General features: G+C 45.1%; 1 protein-coding gene across 1 annotated transcript; it reads left to right on the forward strand.

The window, feature by feature from the left end:
- Positions 1 to 551: 551 nt before the first annotated feature.
- GBX1 (gastrulation brain homeobox 1) lies at positions 552 to 21,161 on the forward strand. Its single transcript, XM_012443030.2, has 2 exons — positions 552 to 1,219; positions 18,994 to 21,161. Exons 1-2 carry the CDS (start codon positions 682 to 684, stop codon positions 19,545 to 19,547), a joined length of 1,092 nt encoding a protein of 363 aa, XP_012298453.1. The 5' UTR covers positions 552 to 681; the 3' UTR covers positions 19,548 to 21,161.

The raw sequence follows: 21,161 nt of genomic DNA on the forward strand, positions 1-21,161 counted from the left end.
CAGGTCAGAGGGGTGCTGTGGTCCGGCCACGCTGCCAGTCCCTCCTGGTGCGCCCTCCCCGCCTGCCGCCCGGCGTCCCGTCCGCGCTTGGCTCCGCCGTCCCATCGGAGCCTGGGCCACCACCCGCTCGCCCTCCGAGCCAGACCGAACCCGGGCCGGGTGGGTTGAGTTGGGGGTGGAATGAGTGGAGGGAAGGGGACTGGGTGGAGGGAAGGGGACTGGGTGGAGGGAAGGGGACCGGCCCAGCAGCTGCAGCCGCCTTCTCATCGGCCGCAAACTTTCACAAAGCGGCATGTCCGGCCTCATCAATCTCCATTAATAATAGTTGGTTGGACCGTGGGGGGTGGGCGGGGGTCCCGGGTCAGCCGGCCGGGCCGCTGGGAACTGGCTCTGCGGAGGGAGCGGGAGCCGGGCGCGGCGGCGGCGGGCGGAGGGAGGAAGTGAAGCGTAATTTGAGGAAGATGGATGAGTCCGGAGGGCGACACCCCCAGCCCGCCCGCTCGCCCGCCCCCTCCCTCCTTATGAGAGAGAGGGAGCGCGGCGCCGGAGCCACACTGCGCCGAGCCCGCGCCCCGCCGCCACCTCGGCCCGGGAGCCAGGGAGCGAGCCCTGCGTCTCAGCGCAGGGCGCACGGAGGCACCTGGAGGGGAGCGCCCCGGGGCGGCCGCAGCTCCAAACAAGATGCAGCGGGCCGGAGGCGGTGGCGCCCCCGGGGGGAACAGCGGGGGCAGCGGCGGGGGCCCAGGCACTGCCTTCTCCATCGACTCCCTGATCGGGCCGCCGCCGCCGCGCTCCGGCCACTTGCTCTACACCGGCTACCCCATGTTCATGCCCTACCGGCCGCTCGTGCTGCCGCAGGCGCTGGCCCCCGCGCCGCTGCCCGCAGGTCTCCCGCCCCTCACCCCGCTAGCCTCCTTCGCCGGCCGTCTTACCAACACCTTCTGCGCGGGGCTGGGTCAGGCTGTGCCCTCGATGGTGGCGCTGACCACCGCGCTGCCCAGCTTCGCGGAACCTCCCGACACCTTCTACGGACCCCCGGAGCTCGCCGCTGCCGCTGCCGCCGCCGCCGCCACTGCCACCCGAAACAACCCCGAGCCAGGCGGCCGACGCCCAGAGGGCGGGCTGGAAGCCGATGAGCTGCTGCCGGCCCGGGAGAAAGTGGCAGAGCACCCACCACCTCCGTCTTCGCACTTCTCAGAGACTTTTCCAAGTCTGCCCGGTAAGTGCTGGGGCCGACCAGGGCGGGCTGGCCCGTTCACCTGGAAATTCTGGACAGGAACATGCTCAGAACCTCGGCACCTGCCTGGACCTTGAAGTCCCAGACCTTTAGATCGCGCTCAGGTTCTGGCTCCAATTCAGTTCCAAATACAGCTTCTTTAGGTCCCAGAACCCCTGCCCTGCTCTGTCCCCGTAGCCCTGGAGGCTAACAGAAGACTTTCCAGTGCCCGCTTCACAGTAGCGCCTTTCCCTCAGCATCCTAGCTATCAAGCCTTGGCCCCGGTTCCTTTTCAGAATTCCTTCATTTTTTTTCCCTCTCCTCTACCGGGGTTAGACAAGCTATAAGGAGGGGATTTCTGGGGGCATCAAGATGGGGGTATGTTGGGGCAGCTCTCAGTTCAGCATTGGAGGGCACATTCTGGCTTCTAAAGAGATCATACTGACCCGAAAGGCTCAAAGGGTGGGGATAGGCTCTGTGGATGCAGGGGCAAAGGGAGGGTCTTAAAGCTGTGACTTCTGAATTGGTAGATTCAGAGCTAAGCCTTGAAGAACTGAGTAGGGGGCCAAAGAGAACATGAGCCTACAGGATGCATAGCACACACTGAACAAGTGCTGACTAGGATGCCAAGAGAGAGGCTACAGGCTGGGCTGAGTTGGGTGTGGTCCAAAGACTGGAGTGCAGAACCCAGCCAAGATTCAACTGACAGATAATTCAACAGCCCTGGACCCACCATGAATGGTGCCCTCTCCATAGAAGCAGGGTGTATTAAACTGAACCTTGTTTAGAGTCAATTCAGTTAGAGCCCTCCTGACCTCTCTATTGGTCCTTAACTCCTAGAAGCCGGAAAAGCTTTCTTCTGGCTAGAGATTCAGGTGTTCTGAGATCCAAAGCTTATACTATTTGGTGGGGCCTATTTAAGAAAAACAGGGACCACTTGCAAGTGTGGGGACTTTGATGCTTCAACATCTTTAGCATGAAGATGGAACTGCCTCTGCTCAACCATTCATTGCATCCAGCTTAGAGGTGGAAATGACCCTAGTAGGCCTGGGGGCTGACTTTAACAGAGACAAGAAGGGAATGCAAGACTGCTTTTGTCCTTTGCCAGGAGAGGCAATTCTTGATTATCCGTTTCTGGGCTCTTTCTGACATTGTCCAAAGGGTTAATCACTCTTATAGACCCCAAAGGCTGCCATAGGGCCTGTCTTCCTATTCTTTTCTCCTTTAGCCCTGGCATTTTGGTTTTGGGGATTCAGCTGTTGTTTTCTTTTTTGTACCTAGCTGGATCAGGAGGATCCAGTAACTGAAGTCAGAATAGCATCTTCTAAGCGGGATCATAAGGAAAAGATAGAGCAGCAACTGGAAGGTGGGAGAAAATGTACACAAGATAAAAGGGCCCAGGGTGGGAGTCTAGAAGCCAGTAGGATGATCTTAAGAAGAAAGGATTAGTATGATTGTCATAATTGGATGGTCCTAAGGTAGAAAAAAGGGAAGGCAGGCCATCAAAGAGATGGCTTTGGAGGCAATAGGACCTGGAGGTGTAACCAGACACATCTAGAAAGAGATGAGCTGAAGAGAGAGGATAGAGGGGGATCCCTTGGTAGGGGGACAGAGGGGCAAATACCCAAACCATGGGACAACAAGCAATTTGTCCCACCTTTTCAGGTCCTCCCAGTTCTTATTTTGACCCATATGTATAATGGGGGCTCCTTTCTGGATCATATAGTATATTGGGTATAAAAACAGACATTGAGAAAAGAGGAATAAGCAGAGAAGAAGAACAGAAGAGAAATATTGATGAAACAAGAATAGACGAAAGGACCAGGGGATGAGCTGTATACTGGGAATATCCAAAGAACATGAAGAAGGAGAGGGTTCTCTGCTGGAAAAAGGACTCTTGACTGGACTAAATGAAAAGTGAACTGTATTACTGGACTACAAGTGTGAGTGAGTGTGTGTGTCTGTGTGTGTGTATAAGAGTTCTGTCATGTGAGGATTTGGGGGGAACTAAATAAAATGTTCAGGGAACAAGGAAAAGGTTCAACACTAGGAGTAATATTGAGAGTGATGGGAAACTGGAACTTATATGAAATGATAAAGAAAAGAGCGTCACCATCTGAGGAAAATGTTGGAAGCAAAAAGAGAGAGAGAGAGAGAGATTTGTGTTGTTCTTGGAGTAAAGGCAAGGAATTTTTTTTGTCAAGAATGATGGGAAGGAGAACTTACAGAGGAAGAATTTTGAGAAAGTGCTGGAATAAAGATAATCACTCATGCTGGGAGGAGATACATATAAAAGGTTTATTGTGGGGGGCTGCGATAGAGTAGTAAGGAGGAAAGACTTCAGAAGAAACATCCAAAGAGCACGAGGAATGAGAGCGCCTATCTGTGTGACCACTGCTTCTGTCACTCTTAGCAAACATGCTTCCAACTCTTCCTAGCCAAGCCATTCACATCCACCTTCCCAATCTTGAGTTTTTCCTGAAATCATTGAGAAAAGAAAATGCAATTCCAGAAATGAGAGACATAAAATCAATTTGGGGACTGATGACACATGACCCAGGCTAAAAATGGTTCAAAAATGAATACTCTGTTTTGGGAATTGTATTTAAGTATTTGGAGTGAAATGACAGAGTTCTCTGCTGTGAATAATGGGATTGAAACCTCAACATTAGAAGAGTTTGGAGAAATAATGCAATCTTTAAATGACAGAGGAGAAATTGTTTTCTTGGTGTGAATGAGTGGCATTGATCTGAATTGATTATTAATTTACATTTGTTTAGTGTTTTAGAACTGCTAGCCCGTTTAAATGAAATCATAGTATAGGTAGGCCAATTTGGAGAATGATTAGTGAGGTTATTTTTTGGGGAATTACAGGGACTTTTTAAAAAGATTTGTTGAGAGTTAAGACAGTTACCATTCTCTACTAGAATTGACGAAGGATAAAAGGAACTTTGTTATGATTTGATTGTAGGAGCAGAAGCTATGTTAGCAGATGAAAAGAAATATGATATATAGAAGTAATTGAGTAGAAAGTTATTGGAAATGGTAGATTGAAAAGAATCTCAGGTTTGGCATGTGAGGAGCAGTGGGGAAAATGGAGAGAATGTCTTTTAGTAAAAGTGATAAAAGAGGAGAGAATTCTGAACTACTAGGGAAGATTAAAGTATGACTCAATAGAAGAGCCCAAAGTAGTGCTGGCTAGTAGAGATATATGCAAGCCACATATATCATTTAAAACTTTTTATTGGCCACATTAAAAAGATAAAAATAGGCAAAATTAATAATACATTTTTAAATTTAAGATGTCCAAAATATTATTTCAACATTAATTAATATTAACATTTTAATGAGATAATTTTATATTCTTTTTTCATATTAAGTCTTCAAAACCCAGTGTTATTTTACACTTCCAGCACATGTCCATTTGGATTAGCCATGTTTCACTTGGTCAACAGCCACATGTGAGCAGTGTTGACCATATTTAACATAACCAATCTAGAGAGTTTTAAGAACACAGTCATCTGAAAGTGATGGAGGAAAAGGAGCTTCAAATTGGATACTGGGTCCTCAATGTATTAGGAATAATGGAGAGAAGAGAGCAGAAAGCTCTAAATGACAGGAGAGAACAGAATTCTGTCTTAGGTGGGATGGACTGAGATGATTTCTCATGTCTGAAGGTTTGTGTGAGCTCTGGCTGAGAATAATTGAAGCTAACTTGCTGTGTGCAAGATGTGGTGCAGATATGCATCACAGCAACAATGGGTGAAAAGGATGCTATGTAGTTGGGGAATGATGAAAAGAGCTGTGAATGTGGAGAAATGAGAAGGCCGGGCACAGTGGCTCACACCTGTAATCCCAGCACTATGGGAGGCCCAAGGCGGGTGGATCACCAGAGGTTGAGACTCGGACCAGCCTGACCAACATGGAGAAACCCCGTCTCTACTAAAAATACAAAATTAGCCAGGCGTGGTGGTGCATGCCTGTCATCCCAGCTAGTTGGGAGGCTGAGGCAGGAGAATTGCTTGAATCCAGGAGGCAGAGGTTGCGGTGAGCCGAGATCGCGTCACTGCACTTCAGCCTGGGCAACAAGAGCAAAACTCCATTCTCCCCACGCCCCCGAAAAAAGCAGAAGAAAACTTTGAGTTGGGGGTGTCTAGAGCAATTATTCACTCAGGGGAAAAAAAAGATTGGATTGCCTGAATGCAAATGCTTAGGAAATGAGGAACGGTAGATACTCTATATATATTTGTTACATGGATGACAAAAATGTAGTGACAGATTGACATGAAAAATAATGCCAGTATTGGGCATGGTAAAGAAAACATTTGTAGTTCAAGGTTATATAGAAGATATGGGAATACAATGGGACAAACCTGAGACACGTTGGTGTAGTAAACATTATTTTTTTTAAACTAAGCAGAAAAAGATTTGCTAATTTCTGAATAGAGATTGGCAATAACAATGGAAATCATGCAAGGAAACCAGAGAGACTTCCTAGGAGCATAGTATTCAAGTGCTGATTACTGTGAGCTAAGCACCTGATTGTAGCTAGAGAACATTTGGATGACCATTAATTAATTTCTGAATAGGTATCCATTATGATTGTCAAGATATGATATTTACTTATGAGAGGAAAACAGAACATGATAATGCAACGTGGAATTAGAGACTTATGTTGTTAGAAACAAGAGGGAGATTTCTGGGGGAAGTGATGGAGATCCAGAGTATGTTTTCATAGAACTTTTGAGCATACAGTGAGAGTGATTGCTCCATTGACATTTGTAGAAAGGGAAATACTGCATTAACTTAATGTGATTGATGGAACATTTGTTTAGGAGTTAGGACACATGGGTTCAATTCTCACCTTTGTCACTCATTAATTGTATAATTCTGACAAGTCACTTAGTTCAATTCAGGGAACATTTATTGTGTGTCTATTAAAGACGTAGTATGTTTGAGACACAGCGGGAGAGTCAAATTCATGTAACTTCTCTAGGCTTTGGTTTCCTCAGAGGGGCCAAAAGTTTTGGTTCAGGCGATTTTTTTTTTTTTTTTTTTTTTTTTTTGAGGCGGAGTTTCGCTCTTGTTACCCAGGCTGGAGTGCAATGGCGCGATCTCAGCTCACCGCAACCTCCGCCTCCTGGGTTCAGGCAATTCTCCTGCCTCAGCCTCCTGAGTAGCTGGGATTACAGGCACGCGCCACCATGCCCAGCTAATTTTTTGTATTAGTAGAGACGGGGTTTCACCATGTTGACCAGGACGGTCTCGATCTCTTGACCTCGTGATCCACCCGTCTCGGCCTCCCAAAGTGCTGGGATTACAGGCTTGAGCCACCGCGCCCGGCCGGTTCAGGCGATTTTTAATGTTCCTTTCAATTCTCTAGACCTCAGTGTTTAAAGTAGGTCTCTCAATCTGGACTCCACAGACCTTTCATCAGGGGATCTGTTAGCTATGGGTGGGAGAAAATTTATACCTTTATTTTTTACCACTTCAATTATGAATATAGGCCAAAAATCATGGTTGTTTTAGCAGTATAGGAGGTTTTTGTCACTGAAAGAAATCACAGATAGTTTGATATAAATTTACAGTCTTTGGAGGGACCTTGTTTAATGAATTAATAAAGAAACATGATTATATCACAAATTCTGTTTTAAACTATATTTTAATATACTTGGCTTCAAATGTAATTCTATGTATTTTATGTAGTACATCTAAAAGCATTATTCTAGAATGTGTTCATAGGCTTTACCAGACTGCCAAGGTACTTACGGGCAGAAAAGGGTGAAGAACCCCCTGGATCAGAGATAGACCTCAGGAGTGACAACAGGAAAATTTTATTAGAAGGAGTGGAATTGGATGCTGAGATGCCCTATGCCATAGTGAAAGTAACCCTTCAGGGGGTTGGCAGAGAGAAAGAGTCTCTAAGGTGGCACATGTAAATATGGAGATATGTATATATAATAGATGATTAGGAAGAAGGAGGAAGATTCTTACACTTGGAGTGGTGGGCATGAGTAGTCTGTACTGGGAATAATGCAGAGAGGCAATATTTAGAATAATGGGGGAAATATTTTAATTGGAAAGAAGGAAGAACATAACATTGTGAGTAAAGTACTTTGCATTGAGAGAAATGTTAGAATAGAAAGCTGTATAGTAGGAAACAAGAATTCTGCCTGGGAAGTAATAGGAAAAGAAAAGTAATGGGAAAAGAAACTAATTTGGAATTAGGAAATAGAGAGAGAGAAGTAATGAATAGATGTACAAAAAGAGAAAGATTTAAACAGGAATGATGAGAAGGAAAGAATTTGGTGGGAAGGAACATTTATTTAGAGGAAATGGGGAAATGCCCTGCAATGGGGTAGGAAAGAAGAAACTTTGTGGTGGAAAGGACAGAGCTCTCTATGCAAGGTGACGCTCATAGCTGACAGAAGGCCTGGATACGGAGTTGTAAAGAAGAAGCGGGAAATTTTTATTGGAAGTCTGATCTTGTTGGGAGAAAGTTATCAGCTTAGAGTAATGTGGACGAAAATATTGATGTGCTAGGACTAAATGTGAGAAAGGGAGAAGAGATGCTTGGATTTGGTTCAATAGAGGAGTGGCCCACACAAGTTGAATTAAGGTGTAGTAGAAAGAGACAGCACTGTGCTGCAAGCAGTGTCTTTACTGTCCATCACAGAGGGAAAAGCAATGATCCTTATGTGATGTGAAGAATCTGTATTAGAAGCAGAGGGGCTATAGGAACTCACACCAGGGTTATAAACAAAAGGCACTATTTAAAATAAGAGGACTGGGAGGAACAGGAAAATGTTTCTGACTGGGGTTAATGGGAGGCAGATGTCTTCACTGAATTATGGAGAAGATGGTATTATAATAGAAGTGATGGAGAAAACAGAACTCTGTAGTGGCGACAGTGTGAAGAGAAGTAATGCAGAGGTGTCTCCATTGAGGGAAGGAGATGTAATTACCCTGAGTGTGAAGGTAAGAAGTGCTTTGTGCTGCAATGGATAACTATTCCATGAATTATGTGTGGACGCTACAAGCACATAAACTGATTAACCTAAGCAAAGGAAGTGTCTTAGCTTCCCCATCAGTAAAATTAGGGTGATCTCTAAGATTCCTTTCAGCTCTACAATTCTGTTTTTATCTATAAGGATATCTTTATTAATGAAATGTTTCTTTAAAAAAAAAAAAGGTATCCTGAGCAAAGGACCTGGGGAAATTCTATGCTTTTCAGTGCTAAGTTGTAGTCATGGAGGAAGGAGGAGGTGGCAAGGTAAGATACATGGATCTTGAGGTTAGATCAGGGCTAGTCTTTAGGGTGGAAAGGCATTGTTATCTGGGATGGGGGAGGGCGTACCTGAGCTATACTGTGTGTAACTCCCATATTAAATGAGAGAGAGAAACATTTGATAAAGACAGGGTAGATTTTGTATAGGCCAAATAGATTGGAGATCAGTTGGGACCAACTTTAACTGGTGAGGAAGGAAGCAGTGGAAAAAAAGAGAAGTTGTGTTGTGAAATTGGTTCCTGGCCTTCTATATTGTTTCTGTATCTGGTACAATATTTATGATAGGCTGACATTAGAATTCAGTCTTGTCCCAGTGTGGTGGGTCATACCTGTAATCTCAGCTCTTTTGGAGGCCGAGGTGGATCACTTGAGCCCAAGAGTTTGAAATCAGCCTGGGCAACATAATGAGACCCTGTCTCTACCAAAAGAAATTTGCCAGGTATGATAGTGTGTATCTGTAGTCTCAGCTACTCAGGAGGCTGAGGTAGGAGGATTGCTGGAGCCTGCGAAGTTGAGGATTGAGGCTTCAGTGAGATGTGATTGCGCCACTGCACACCAGCCTGAACAAGAGAGCAAGACCTTGACTCAAAAAGCAAAAAACAACAAAAATTCAGTCTCTGCCTGGGTGCAGTGGCTCACACCTGTAGTCCCAGCACTTTGGGAGGCTGAGGTGGGCAAATCGCTTGAGTCTAGGAGCTTGAGACCAGCCTGGGCAACATGGCAAAATCCTGTTTCTACAAAAAATACAAAAAATTAGCCAGCAGTGGTGGCGTACACCTATAGTCCCAGCTACACGGGAGGCTGAGGTAAGAGGATCCCTTGAGCCTGGGAGGTGGAGGCTGCATTGAACCGAGATCATGACACTGCACTCCAGCCTGAGTAACAGAGTGAGACCCTGTCTCAAAAAAAAAAAAAAAAAAATTCAGACTCATTTTTATATTAAATGTTAATAAAGAGATGAGGTGTAGTGCAAAGGAACATGCATGGGCTTTGGTCAGCAAAGCTGGGTACAGATGTTGGTGGTGCTCTTTCTTTGTGATCTATAGGAAGTACTCACCCCTACAGTCTCAGTTTCCTCACCAGTGAAATAAGGACAGTAATATTTACCTCACAGGGTTAAGGATTAAAGGCACAGATATTTGTGCAGCATTCTGAAAGTAATAGGTGCTCAAGAGATTATCCTTATTGTCCTTGCCCTGGAAATAGGTGGGGAGCTTTCCTGGGAATTAAGTTGGGAAAGATCTCTTTACTGGGAACGGTGTGACACTCCATGTACTGAAAAGGACAAATATTTCTGGGGGTGATGATAGAGTAGTTCTGTGTTCTAAGAACTGATTATTTGGGGACTGCCAGAAAAGAACATTGTACTGAATCTAATAGGGGTAGATTTCACGTGTGTCTTTGGTTCTTTCTCCCTCTTTTTGGTTTCCCTGTCTCACATTTTGGTATCCTCTGTAAATCCCAAGGCTGCTCAAAACCCCTTTACTAGGCCCCATTGGGGCTTGTTCTCCTTTTCTCTCCATTAAAAAAACAACAACAACAACTCTCTTTTCTTTATCAAAAAATTTCTATTCCTTCATATGTTTGATCCCAAATTGATGTTAAAATCAAAGCCATTGGATTAAACTAATTCACACTCGGGTAGACTGAGATTTTTAAAAGTCCAAATGAATTTCAAACTGGTGGAATCTTATGTGGTTTTACTATGAATAATTTTAGGTAATATGGAAACATTAGTTTGGATGGGAGAGTTGTGGGAGTGAGTTGGAGAGGCTTACTTTCCCTGGAGTCATGTAACCACTGGCTCTTCTAGTTACAGCCTTTCATTTAGTCAGAACTCTTCAGGTTGTTAGTGATAGTGGCTCAGCTCTCAGCTAAAACAGGGATTTATTGCTTCCTGTAACTGCAAAATACTTGAGTGGATTCAGAAATGCAAGTAGTGTTGTGTGAGGTTTTTCTTTTTCACTTCCAACCTGGCTCCTCTCTCTGTCGTTATCTCATTCTCTCCTTAAGACGGCTTCCTTCATTTAGCTAGAGGTAGGAGAGGGCACAAACACATGCAGCTCTAAATTTTTATAATCCCAGGTTAGGACCTGATTGGATTCTAGTATATATAAAACCCTGAGATGACTGATCCACTAGCTTGAGTCATGACTCCAGGGAGATAGCATGTTGCAATTGGTCAGAACCAAGTCACATGCCCACCTTTAGTCAGGAAGGTAGAGAAATGCTGTTGACAGTCCCACCAAGTAGTGGGTAGTGTTGGGGAAAAGCATTACCTGAAGGAAGCAGGTGCTGTTACTGAGCAAAAGGGGGAGGGTCTGCTGGGCAGACAAAAACAACCCCAAACAGATGTCTGCCTCAACCAGAAAGAAGAAGAATGGGCCTTTAGCTCCCTTTCACTATTAGGAAGAAATACTGAAAGGAAATCCTTTGCTTCCCCGCTGGCTAGCTAAATAGTGATAAAGAGATCCTGGCAGTGAAGCTCTGAAGAGAGTTCTGCAATGAGGAAGGCAGAGAGAGATGAAGATAGTAGAAAATTTCCATCCCTCAATGAGGCTTTCTCTTTGCTCTGATACCTATATGAGAAAGAGCTCTATGAGGAATGAGGGAGAAAGTTGTAAACTAGAAGCTAGAGAACATTGGTTGTTTTTTGTTATTGTTGTTTTTGTTTGTTTGTTTGAGATGGAGTCTCACTCTGTTGCTGAGGCTGGAGTGCAGTGGTGCGATGTCAACTCACCACAACCTCCGCCTCCCGGGTTCACGCAATTCTCCTGCTCAGCCTCCCAAGTAGTTGGGACTACAAGCGTGCAACACCATGTCTGGCTAATTTTTGTACTTTTAGTAGAGAAGGAGTTTACTATGTTGGTCAGGCTGGTCTCGAACTCCTGACCTTGTGATTCACCTGCTTTGGCCTCCCAAAGCACTGGGATTACAGGTGTGAGCCACCATGCCTGGCCTAGAACATTGGTATTAAAACAAAACTTTCTTTACTTCGGCCATATTATTTTCAAAGTTAGAAAATACACTTTTTGGGGTTTTTGTTTGTTTGTTTGTTTTTCTTGAGACAGAGTCTTGCTGTCTCCCAGGCTGGAGTGCAATGGCATGATCTCAGCTCACTGCAACCTCTGCCTCCCAGGTTCAAGAGTTCTTCCACCTCAGCCTCCCGAGTAGCTGGGATTACAGGCATACACCACCACATGCAGCTAATTTTTATATTTTAGTAGAAACGGGGTTTCACCAGGTTGGCCAGACTGGTCTTGAAATTCCGACCTCAAGTGATCTACCTGCCTCGGCCTCCCAAAGTGCTGGGATTACAGGCATGAGCCACTGTGCCCACCCAAAAATATACTTTTAAATGAAAGAAGCACTGACTGGTAGGATTATATCATACAAACCAATAAGGACAAAAAAAAAAAAATGGGAGAAAGATTTGGTGGGAATTTTGTCTTAGGAATGATAGGAAAAGTAGCCTGTTAAAGGACAGGTAAGTTTGCTGAGTGAAGCCTCTCCAATGACAATTTTAAGAATCTTTTCTGAGAATGTTAAGGGAAGATATTAATGATTAGGCTAAGACTCTGTAGTAGTAAGTGAAAGAGGTGAGATCTTTTTCTTTTCTTTTTTTAGACAGGGTCTCGCTCTGTCACCCAGGCTGGAGTGCAGTGGCCTGATCTCAGCTTACTGCAACTTCCGCCTCCCAGGTTTAAGTGATTCTCCCACCTCAGCCTCCTGAGTAGCTGGGATTACAGGCATAAGCCACCATGCTCAGCTAAGTTTTTTGTATTTTTAATAGAGACAGGGTTTCACCATGTTGACCAGGCTGGTCTCGAACTCCTGGCCTCAAGTGATCCACCCACCTTGGCTCCCCCAGTGCTAGGATTACAGTTATGAGCCACTGAGTCTGGCTGAAAGGGGTGAAATCTAAACTTGGATTTTATAAGAAGGTTATTTATCTAATGAGACATCTGGGGAGAGGGCTTTTATAAGTGGGAGAGGAGGAGAAAATATTTTACTGGAAAGAGCATTAATTGCAGCTTTAGGAGACTAAGATTCTAGACATGGCACTCTGTCCCTCCCTGCCTGACTTAGGAAAATCATTTAATCTTTCTGAAACTCCATTTTTTTCACCAGAAAATAAGGTTACTAACTCTCCTATTACTACTAATAGATCTGCTGTACTTCAGTGAGTTGCTTGAAGATAAAATAAGATAATAAATGTGAAAAATGTTTTGAAAAGTTAAAGATCATACAAGGGTGCTCTTGGCAATGGCAATGTTAGTATGCCCTGAGAGGAGGTTTGAGTTTAAAATGGTGGGAAATTGCCCTGAACTTGTCATGAAGCTGGGAGGGGTTCTGGATGGCAGTGATGTAAAGAGAATTTTGTTGATTTGGGGTAAAGAATGCTAAAGAGATTTAGGAACGGTGCAGAGAGAGAGAAAATGAAAATGAATGTTCCTAATTAAACTTAAAATTATAGGCAGGAGTAGGAGCATAACGGAAGCATGAAATTCATGAGAATGACTGAAAAATAAACTGAAAGTGAGCTGGTTGTTTTAAACAATGGGATAAAGTACTGTTTCTGAAAATAACAGAGAAATAATTTTGTACTGGGCATGATGAAATGAGGATTTAGAATGGGACTGATGACAAATATGTCTCTTTTTTGAGGAATGACCTGTGTTTCTTCCCACCTTTCGACCCCACCCAAACTGGAACTGGATTCAGGGAGATGAGTAGTTGGCCTGGAAAAATCAGGAAGAGTTTCATCGTCCTAAGATGGGCAGGGCAGGAGAGAACCTCTCCTGAGAGTGGTTGGGGCAAGTGTTAGGATAGTTATTTTGAAGTAGAGAGAAGTCAGAACTGAGAGGCTTCTCTTCTATGAATACTAAAGACAATTTGATTTCCTACAGCAACAACATTAGGAGCTGCAGTAACGGGGTGACTGAGGGACAGCACGGGGGCTAGATGAGTTCCTGTAGCTGGGCGCCTAAAGTTGTCCTCCACTCCCTCTGTGGCTTTTCCTCCTCCTTGGTGCCCCTAGTGCAGGCCTCCCTGCCTAGATGGAGAGTCTGGGACATTGTGTTCTTTCTGCTGGAGAACGCCTACCATGGATTCTTTGGCCCTTGATTTCTTCCCTAGCCTGAACTGACCCATTACCGAGATGGGGACCTTCTTTCTGACTCTGGAGCTGCTCCCCTTCCTCTTGGAAGGAAGACCTCATCATGCAAGCATGTCTCCTGGAGTGATAAGTGCTGTTCTCTGGAATGGGATTAATGCCCTTGGCATTAACTCTACAAGTAATCAAGGTTCAAACCTTATGATTTCTGGTTCTTAGGAATGACGAGTCTGAACTACCATCACTTTCCCTGGCCAGAGGCCAAACTTTTTTTCACAGACTTTAGAATCAACCATAGGGAACAAGCTGGAAACTCTATAATACACTCTTCTTATTACCAATAATACCATTTTCATACATAAATGACAGAAGCTTTCTCTCTTTTTAGCAGAAAATGATTCTGATGAGAATATTTCAGCAAAATGAAAATTTTAAAATTGTGAACTATTTGGTTGTGCATCTCCCAGCACTTTGGGAAGCACTCCAGCCTGGGTGACAGAGCGAGACTCCATCTCAAAAAAATTAAAAAAAAAAAAAAAAGGAAATTTCCAATTGTAGACAGTATAATTGGTTGGTATGAAGAAAAAACAATCAATAAAATAATTAAAAATTTTACTTGGAAAATTGCAAGTTGTTGGTTTGCATGAAAAAAATTTCATATGGAAAATAATGAAATAATGATTCTGATGAATATTTCAGCAAAATGAAAATTTTACGATTGTAAACCATTTGGTTGTGCATCTCCCAGTACTTTGGGAAGCCGAGGTGGGAGGTTTGCCTGAGTCCAGGAGTTTTGAGACCAGCCTAGGCAACATAGTAAGATCCCAGCTCTGCAAAAAAGAAAAAAATTAGCCACCCATGGTGGTGTGCACCTGTGGCCCCAGCTACTTGGGAGGCTGAGGCAGGAGGATCACTTCAGACCAGGAGTTCAAGGCTGTGGTGAGCTATGATTGCACCACTGCATTCCAGCCTGGGTGACAGAGTGAGAGCCTGTTTCAAAAAAAAAAAAAAATTGCCTCTTTCAATTTTTAGTCAATAGCAAATTTTTATGTGAAATTTTTTTATTGTTTTTACTATTAATATTCATTATAAATTGGATAAAAGGAAATATAGTTTTATTTCTTAGCTAATTCCTAAGAAAATAGCTGTTTTGGGCTTTCTACATTGTAAATGATCGCAGTACTGGTTTGCTCATCCTCTTTCTCTGCCTGTGTCTCCATACTTTGGCTACTGCATTCTTCAGTGCGCCTTCTCTTGGGGCAGCAGAGAGCAAATGGCAGGGCCAAAATGTTTTGCTTTGCTTCAAATGTATCAGTATTCTGGGGGGAAAGGTAGATGGGGCGTTTCTTAAAAGGCACCTTTTGCTTTCCCTTCCCTGATTTTTCCCCTATTTTCTCTCTCCCTTCTCTAGATTTTCAGTCCTTTCATTTTATCTAACTCATCATTTTGTCATTTAATTTTTCTGCTGCTTCTCTACCCCACTTCTCTTTCCCTAGTCCTCTTTCCGCCTGCTTTGGCCTTTCCTTGTCTCTCCCACTCCTTGTCGGCCCCACTCATTGTCCCAGACTCTCCTCTGAGGCATGTGGCTGCACTTTCGTTGCTTTTTTCTATTGTCTCACCCCTATTTCATTCCAAGAGTTGCTTATCAGAGTCCTCAATGTCATAATTATAAAGGCTTAGAGAGAAACTCTTGCCCCTGCCGTTCAGCATCCCACTGGGATCAAGTAACCAAGAGAGGTTGTGAACCTGTGCTCCTTGTATGGCTTTAAAAGCAGCACTGAGGGTGGCCAGCTCATGTGGGCTTGATTTTATGGATCTGTCTGAAGACAGAGGGATGGATGATATGATCTCAGGAGGGCCCTGACAGATCGAGGAACCTGGGAGCCTCATCTCAATCATCATCAATTTAGATTTATTGGACACCTCCTGGGTGCTTGGAGTTATACTAAATGATTTCATCCTTCAAGCCTTGAAATCTAGTTACTGCCTTTTTAGCACTGTTTAAAATATTGTAATATTGGGCTGAGTTTTTACAAGCTTTTGTTATTCTTTCTGTTATTATTTACTACAAACTATGTTTTAAAAAACTGAAATTGAGGATTTAGTAATGGTATTGGGATTGTTCTTAAATCTACAAGATGTCTTTAAACATCTTGTAGATTTTTAAGATCCTATAGATTTCTACTGCATATGCATTCCTCTCCAGCTAATGTGAGATCTGAGGGCATTCTGAAAAGTGGGAAGGATAATATTTATAGGGAGATGTCTTATGGGCACTGGAGCTGGGCTGGGTGGGGTTGTGGGGAATATCTTGGGAGAGGCTTGGGAAAGGAAGGGACAGGGTTGGAAAGAGAAAGGTGATGGGGAGCACATGCACGAGCATTTGGAAATCATTTATTTAGTTGACAGATGCTTACTGAGTGCCTACTCGGTGCAGGTCATTTTTAAGACACTGAAGAAATCACGGTGAATGAGAAATATTCAAACTACTTACCTTCATGAAGCTGTAGTCTAATAGGAAGAGAGAGCCAGTAAAATAAATGAATAAAATTGGTGGCATGGACCAAAGTAACAAATAAATCAGAGAAAGGAGACGGGGGTGTTAGAGGGTTTAAATTTTAAAAGGATGCTGGGGGAAGGTGTCATTGATAAAGACCTGAAGGAGGTAGGGAATAAGCTAATGCAAAGATCTAGGTGAAAATTAGTGTATTCCAGACAGAAAGAGAAATGGGCCGAGTGGAGTACAGAGGACAGAAGCTGAGAAACCAGTTAGAAGATGACAGTGAACCAGGTCAGAGATAACTGTGACATGGACTAGTTGGAAGCAGGAGATGGGGAGAAAGGACTGGGTTCTGGGTGTATTTTAAAGGCAGCAGCACTAGCAGGGCTTGCAGGTGGACTGGATGTGGGTTGCTTGAGTTGTGAGAGAAAGGAGTGAAAGATGGCATGGAGGTTAGGCTTGAACACATGGAGGATGCAGTTGCTCCTCTGTGAGATGAGGGTGACGTGGGAATGATCTGGAGTTCAGTTTGGGGCATGTTAAGTTTGAGTTCTGTGGAAGTAGAAAATAGTGGGGGAAGAGCCCTTAATGAAATGAAGGTGGAAATCAAGGGTGTGAATCTTAGAGAAAACAACATGGATTTGGGCTAGGGATGAGATAGGGGAGAAAGAACAGGCTGATGGGAGATATTAGGAGTGAATTAACTATAGACAGGATACAATACTTATCCAGATGGGACTTGACACTGGGTGCCAGTGAAGCCTGGGCAAGCTAGTAAAGAAGAACAAAAGCCATTGGCTAGTGAAAAGCAACATACAGGAGTAGCATGGGAAGACACAGTGAGCCCAAACTGGGGCATGTTGCATGGCTTTGAGAAGGTTAGAAGAAACAGGAAGGATTCCAGGAAGAAAAGAAGAAGGATGAAAACACCCTGAGATAGGAAGTTGATTGGGATGTATATGGGTGATGTAGGAAAATGTTGAGAGTTTTGGCCACTAAGGAAAATGTCAGTTGGGCACAACAGCTCACACCTGTAATCCTAGCACTTTAGGAGGCCAAGGCTGGAGGATTGCTTGAGCCTGTAGGTTGAAGACCAGCCTGGGCAACACAGTGAGATCCTGTCTCTACAAAAAAAAATAAACAAAATTAACCAGGCATGGTGGTGTGTCCCAGGTACTTGGGAGGCTGAGGCTGGAGGATCACTTGAGCCTGTGAGGTCAAGGCTGCAGTGGGCCAAGATTGTGCACCGTACTCCAGCCTTGCTGACAGAGTAAGAGTCTGTCTCAAAGGAAGAAGATAGGAAAAGAAAATGTCAGTGTGGCTCTTGAGGAAAAAGACCAGATGTAGACTACAGTGAGGGGGAAGGGACCATGGCACGGGGCGGGGCGGGTGCACTGAAGGAGAACACCAGGAAGCTCTAACTGCCAGGAGATGTTCTATCTGTGAACACACACACACCCTTTCTCTAATAAAGCATTTCCCTGTACCCTGAATTTAGTTTACTTAGAGTTGTATTCTCAACCTGAGTGTGCTTATCTTAGGCATATCTAATATGTGGCTGGTACCAAGAGATGCATTCCTACATATAGGTTTGCAGGCCTCCTGCCTTTGGACAGGGAACACTTCTGGAAAGGAGCTGACTATTCAGCTTACCGATTTTCCATTTCCTCTTGTTCTCTTGCCTATTGGTTAATTGTCTTTGACTTGTTTCACTGCTTTTTGGTCCTTTGGGCAGAAAACGGAGTTTGTGAAACTCACTGAAAACATATGTAATACTTTATTTGCAGTTCTGATATAAACATCATTGGATACAAAGATTAAAACCAATGGTTGAATTAAATTTTAGAATTGTGTGGATTAAAATGTTTATATGCTTGTGATTACAAATAATCAGTATTCTACTGAATCAAAATTTCTTTTTCACCCTTTCCTTCTCTTCGTTTATCCCTGTTGGACTTTCCCCTCTTCCTCCTCTTTCTTCCATATTCCTTCCAGTCCTCCCAGCTGACATCAAGCTTAGGGGCCTCAGGATTCTGAACTTGAGCAGAAAACAGTTATTTGTGCTGCTTAGGCATCCTTGGCTGGAAGAAAGGGGAAGATGGGAAGGAGATTATGTCATTTTAAGGTCAAGGGTTAAGGACTGAAAGGGGATCAGGAGGCCTAAGTAACTGGGAGAAAAAATCTGGCCACGCTCAAGGTGCTGCATGGCTGGGGGCCATGGAAATGAGGTTTGGGGCCTGTAGATCTAGGGAAGAGGGAGAGGAGGAGACAGAACAGAGGCCACAAGATGGCTCTCGTTAGCTGGGCCAGATAGGAGACTCTTAGGAGAAGAGCAAAGGCTGAGCCCTCATCTCCCCATCTGTCCTGCCAAGGTCAGTTCTCCTGCATTGCTTCACTTCTCCCCACAGTGGCTCCAGAAGGGTCCCAAGCCATATCCCATACTGCTTCATTCTGGGACCTGAGGCTGTGAGCCCTGGCTCTGGAGGGCTGGTATATGACTGCGATACTGGGCCTTTGGTCTCTAGGTTCTGAGAAGGCTGGGGAGGTGGTGGGTGAGAATGAGATGGGGGTGGTGGGGACGTTGAAGGGTCATTGTCCACACACTTATTGCCTCCCTTACTTTTCTGTAGTGAAATCTGTGCTGGTTAATACCTTTCTTCCCATTTCTTTGTCTTCCCTAAACCTCTTTTCCATTCCTCATCCTGGATGCACCATCCTTCTGTCTTTGCTCCCTCCCCATCTCCTCTACATGGCTCTCTTTTCCTGCCCTTGTCTCCCAACCTCCCATTTCTGGCCATGGTTCCGTGTGCCTCCTCCAAACTGTCTTTTCCTTGCCTCTCCCTCCCCATCCATTGGCTTCTCGCTCCTCACAGCAGAGGGGAAGGTGTACAGCTCAGATGAGGAGAAGCTGGAAGCACCAGCAGGAGACCCAGCAGGCAGCGAACAGGAGGAAGAGGGCTCAGGCGGTGACAGCGAGGACGACAGCTTCCTGGACAGTTCTGCAGGAGGCCCAGGGGCTCTTCTGGGACCTAAACCGAAGCTAAAGGGAAGCTTGGGGACTGGAGCAGAGGAGGGGGCACCGGTGGCAGCAGGGGTCACAGCTCCTGGGGGGAAAAGCCGACGGCGTCGTACAGCATTTACCAGTGAGCAGCTTTTGGAATTGGAGAAGGAATTTCATTGCAAGAAATACCTGAGCTTGACAGAGCGCTCCCAGATTGCCCATGCCCTCAAGCTCAGTGAGGTGCAGGTCAAGATCTGGTTTCAGAATCGTCGGGCCAAGTGGAAGCGCATCAAAGCCGGCAATGTGAGCAGCCGTTCTGGGGAGCCTGTAAGAAACCCCAAAATTGTTGTGCCCATACCTGTGCATGTCAACAGGTTTGCTGTGCGGAGCCAGCACCAACAAATGGAGCAGGGGGCCCGACCCTGAATGGGTGCCCAAGGACTTAGGAAGGCGAGGGGTCTGCACCTGAGCCTGTTCTGAGACTGTCAGGGTTCTGTGGACCAGAGGGGCTGCAACTGTGATTCTGCCTGGAGAGGGGCTAGTTGGCAATTAACCTAGTCCTGGATGTGCTCCTCCCAGAACCTGAGATGTGTGAGCACTTGGCTCTGAGCCTGTTCAAGAGACTTTCAGGACTAGGGGCTTCAGGGTTAAAAGGGCTGGGGTTCTAATTGCTGAGGAGCTGTTGGGACTGAGGTGGACTCCTGGGGAGGGGGTGGGTTCTAAGATGCTTAGGGCCTGAAGGTTCTGTGGCAAATGCCCCGGAACAGCTTCTGATGGGTGGAAGAATCAGGCAATACCTAGCCAAGTGGATCGCAGCTCCTTATTTGTGTAAATGTGTATATATGGAGCTATCTGTCTCTGTCTGTCTGTCTGCACCCCTGAGAGGGATTGGGAAAGTTGTTTCCTCAGTCCTCAGCCAGAGTTCGTCCGTCCTGCTGCTTTGGGATGGGCCGCATCTTGCCTCTCCTTGCAAAGAAACAAAATGGAACGGTCACTGGCCTCTGTAGAAATTCTTCAGCACTTCCCCATCTCCCCCGCCCTATGTAAACTACCTCTACCCCTGCGCTTTTCCACTGGGGACTGCCCACTGCTCTTGCCTCTACACCTTGTGCTCCTAATGTACTATCTATCTCTTCTGCTTCCCCTTAAACAGGCAGGCTTCTCCAGCTCTGTTTTCTCCTCCTTGAATGAGTTGGGAGACTTTGGGAGAGATTCACTTCCTGTTGTTTTATGAAGGGACATGAAGTACTTTACCTTAATTTAGCTGGGGTATGTCCAAGTCATCTAACTAGGTGGAGGTCACTAATGACTGGGGCATTCATATCACCTGTGAGCTCATGAATAAATTGTTTTCTATGTAGAAGACATGGCAGCTTAGTCTGTCTCTGCCACCCTTTGATACTCCAGAGGCAAAGGCCTAGGGGGAGAGACCCACTTCCAGTTTCCTGTTCTTACAGCATTGTCATCTCTTCTCCCCGTTGTACCAGTTTTGAAGCTTGGGATACCCCTACCTCTTCTGTTACAGAATAAGATCAGTTGAGGGGGGCCACTGCAAGTGGATGGGACAGGCACAAATCTGTGTGATAGACATAGCAGAGGCTTGGGGAAGGAACAGCATTTGCGGACAAAGTGAACCATCTGCAGAGCCATCTGCAGACAGAGGGGAAAGGGCACAGAAACCAGTGGAAGTGGGATTATGGGAACTGGGCTTCCTGGGAAGAAATATGACCTGTATTGATTTGGGAGGGGAGCTACAGTAGAGAGCAGAGCCACTGAGAAGAAAAATAGCCTGTTGAATGAGGCAAGGAAATGAAGGTATTACTGTCAGGGAGGAGAGGGAAATGCAGCTCAAATACCTGGCCAGCCTCCTTACCTTCCTTAGAGGGAAAGCTTCTGGCTATTCCCATAAATTCTTCTGGCTAGGGAAGACTTATCAACATCTCATCACCCTGACACGTGCTGGACACTTCTTATGGAGAGACCAAGACAGCTCTCCTTGGCAGCTCATTTCTCCCATTTGGTTTGGGCAACCAACCAAAG

The sequence above is a fragment of the Aotus nancymaae genome, unplaced genomic scaffold, assembly GCF_030222135.1.
Source record: "Aotus nancymaae isolate 86718 unplaced genomic scaffold, 86718_ANA_hifiasm-v0.15.2.pri h1tg000002l, whole genome shotgun sequence".
NCBI lineage: Eukaryota > Metazoa > Chordata > Mammalia > Primates > Aotidae > Aotus > Aotus nancymaae.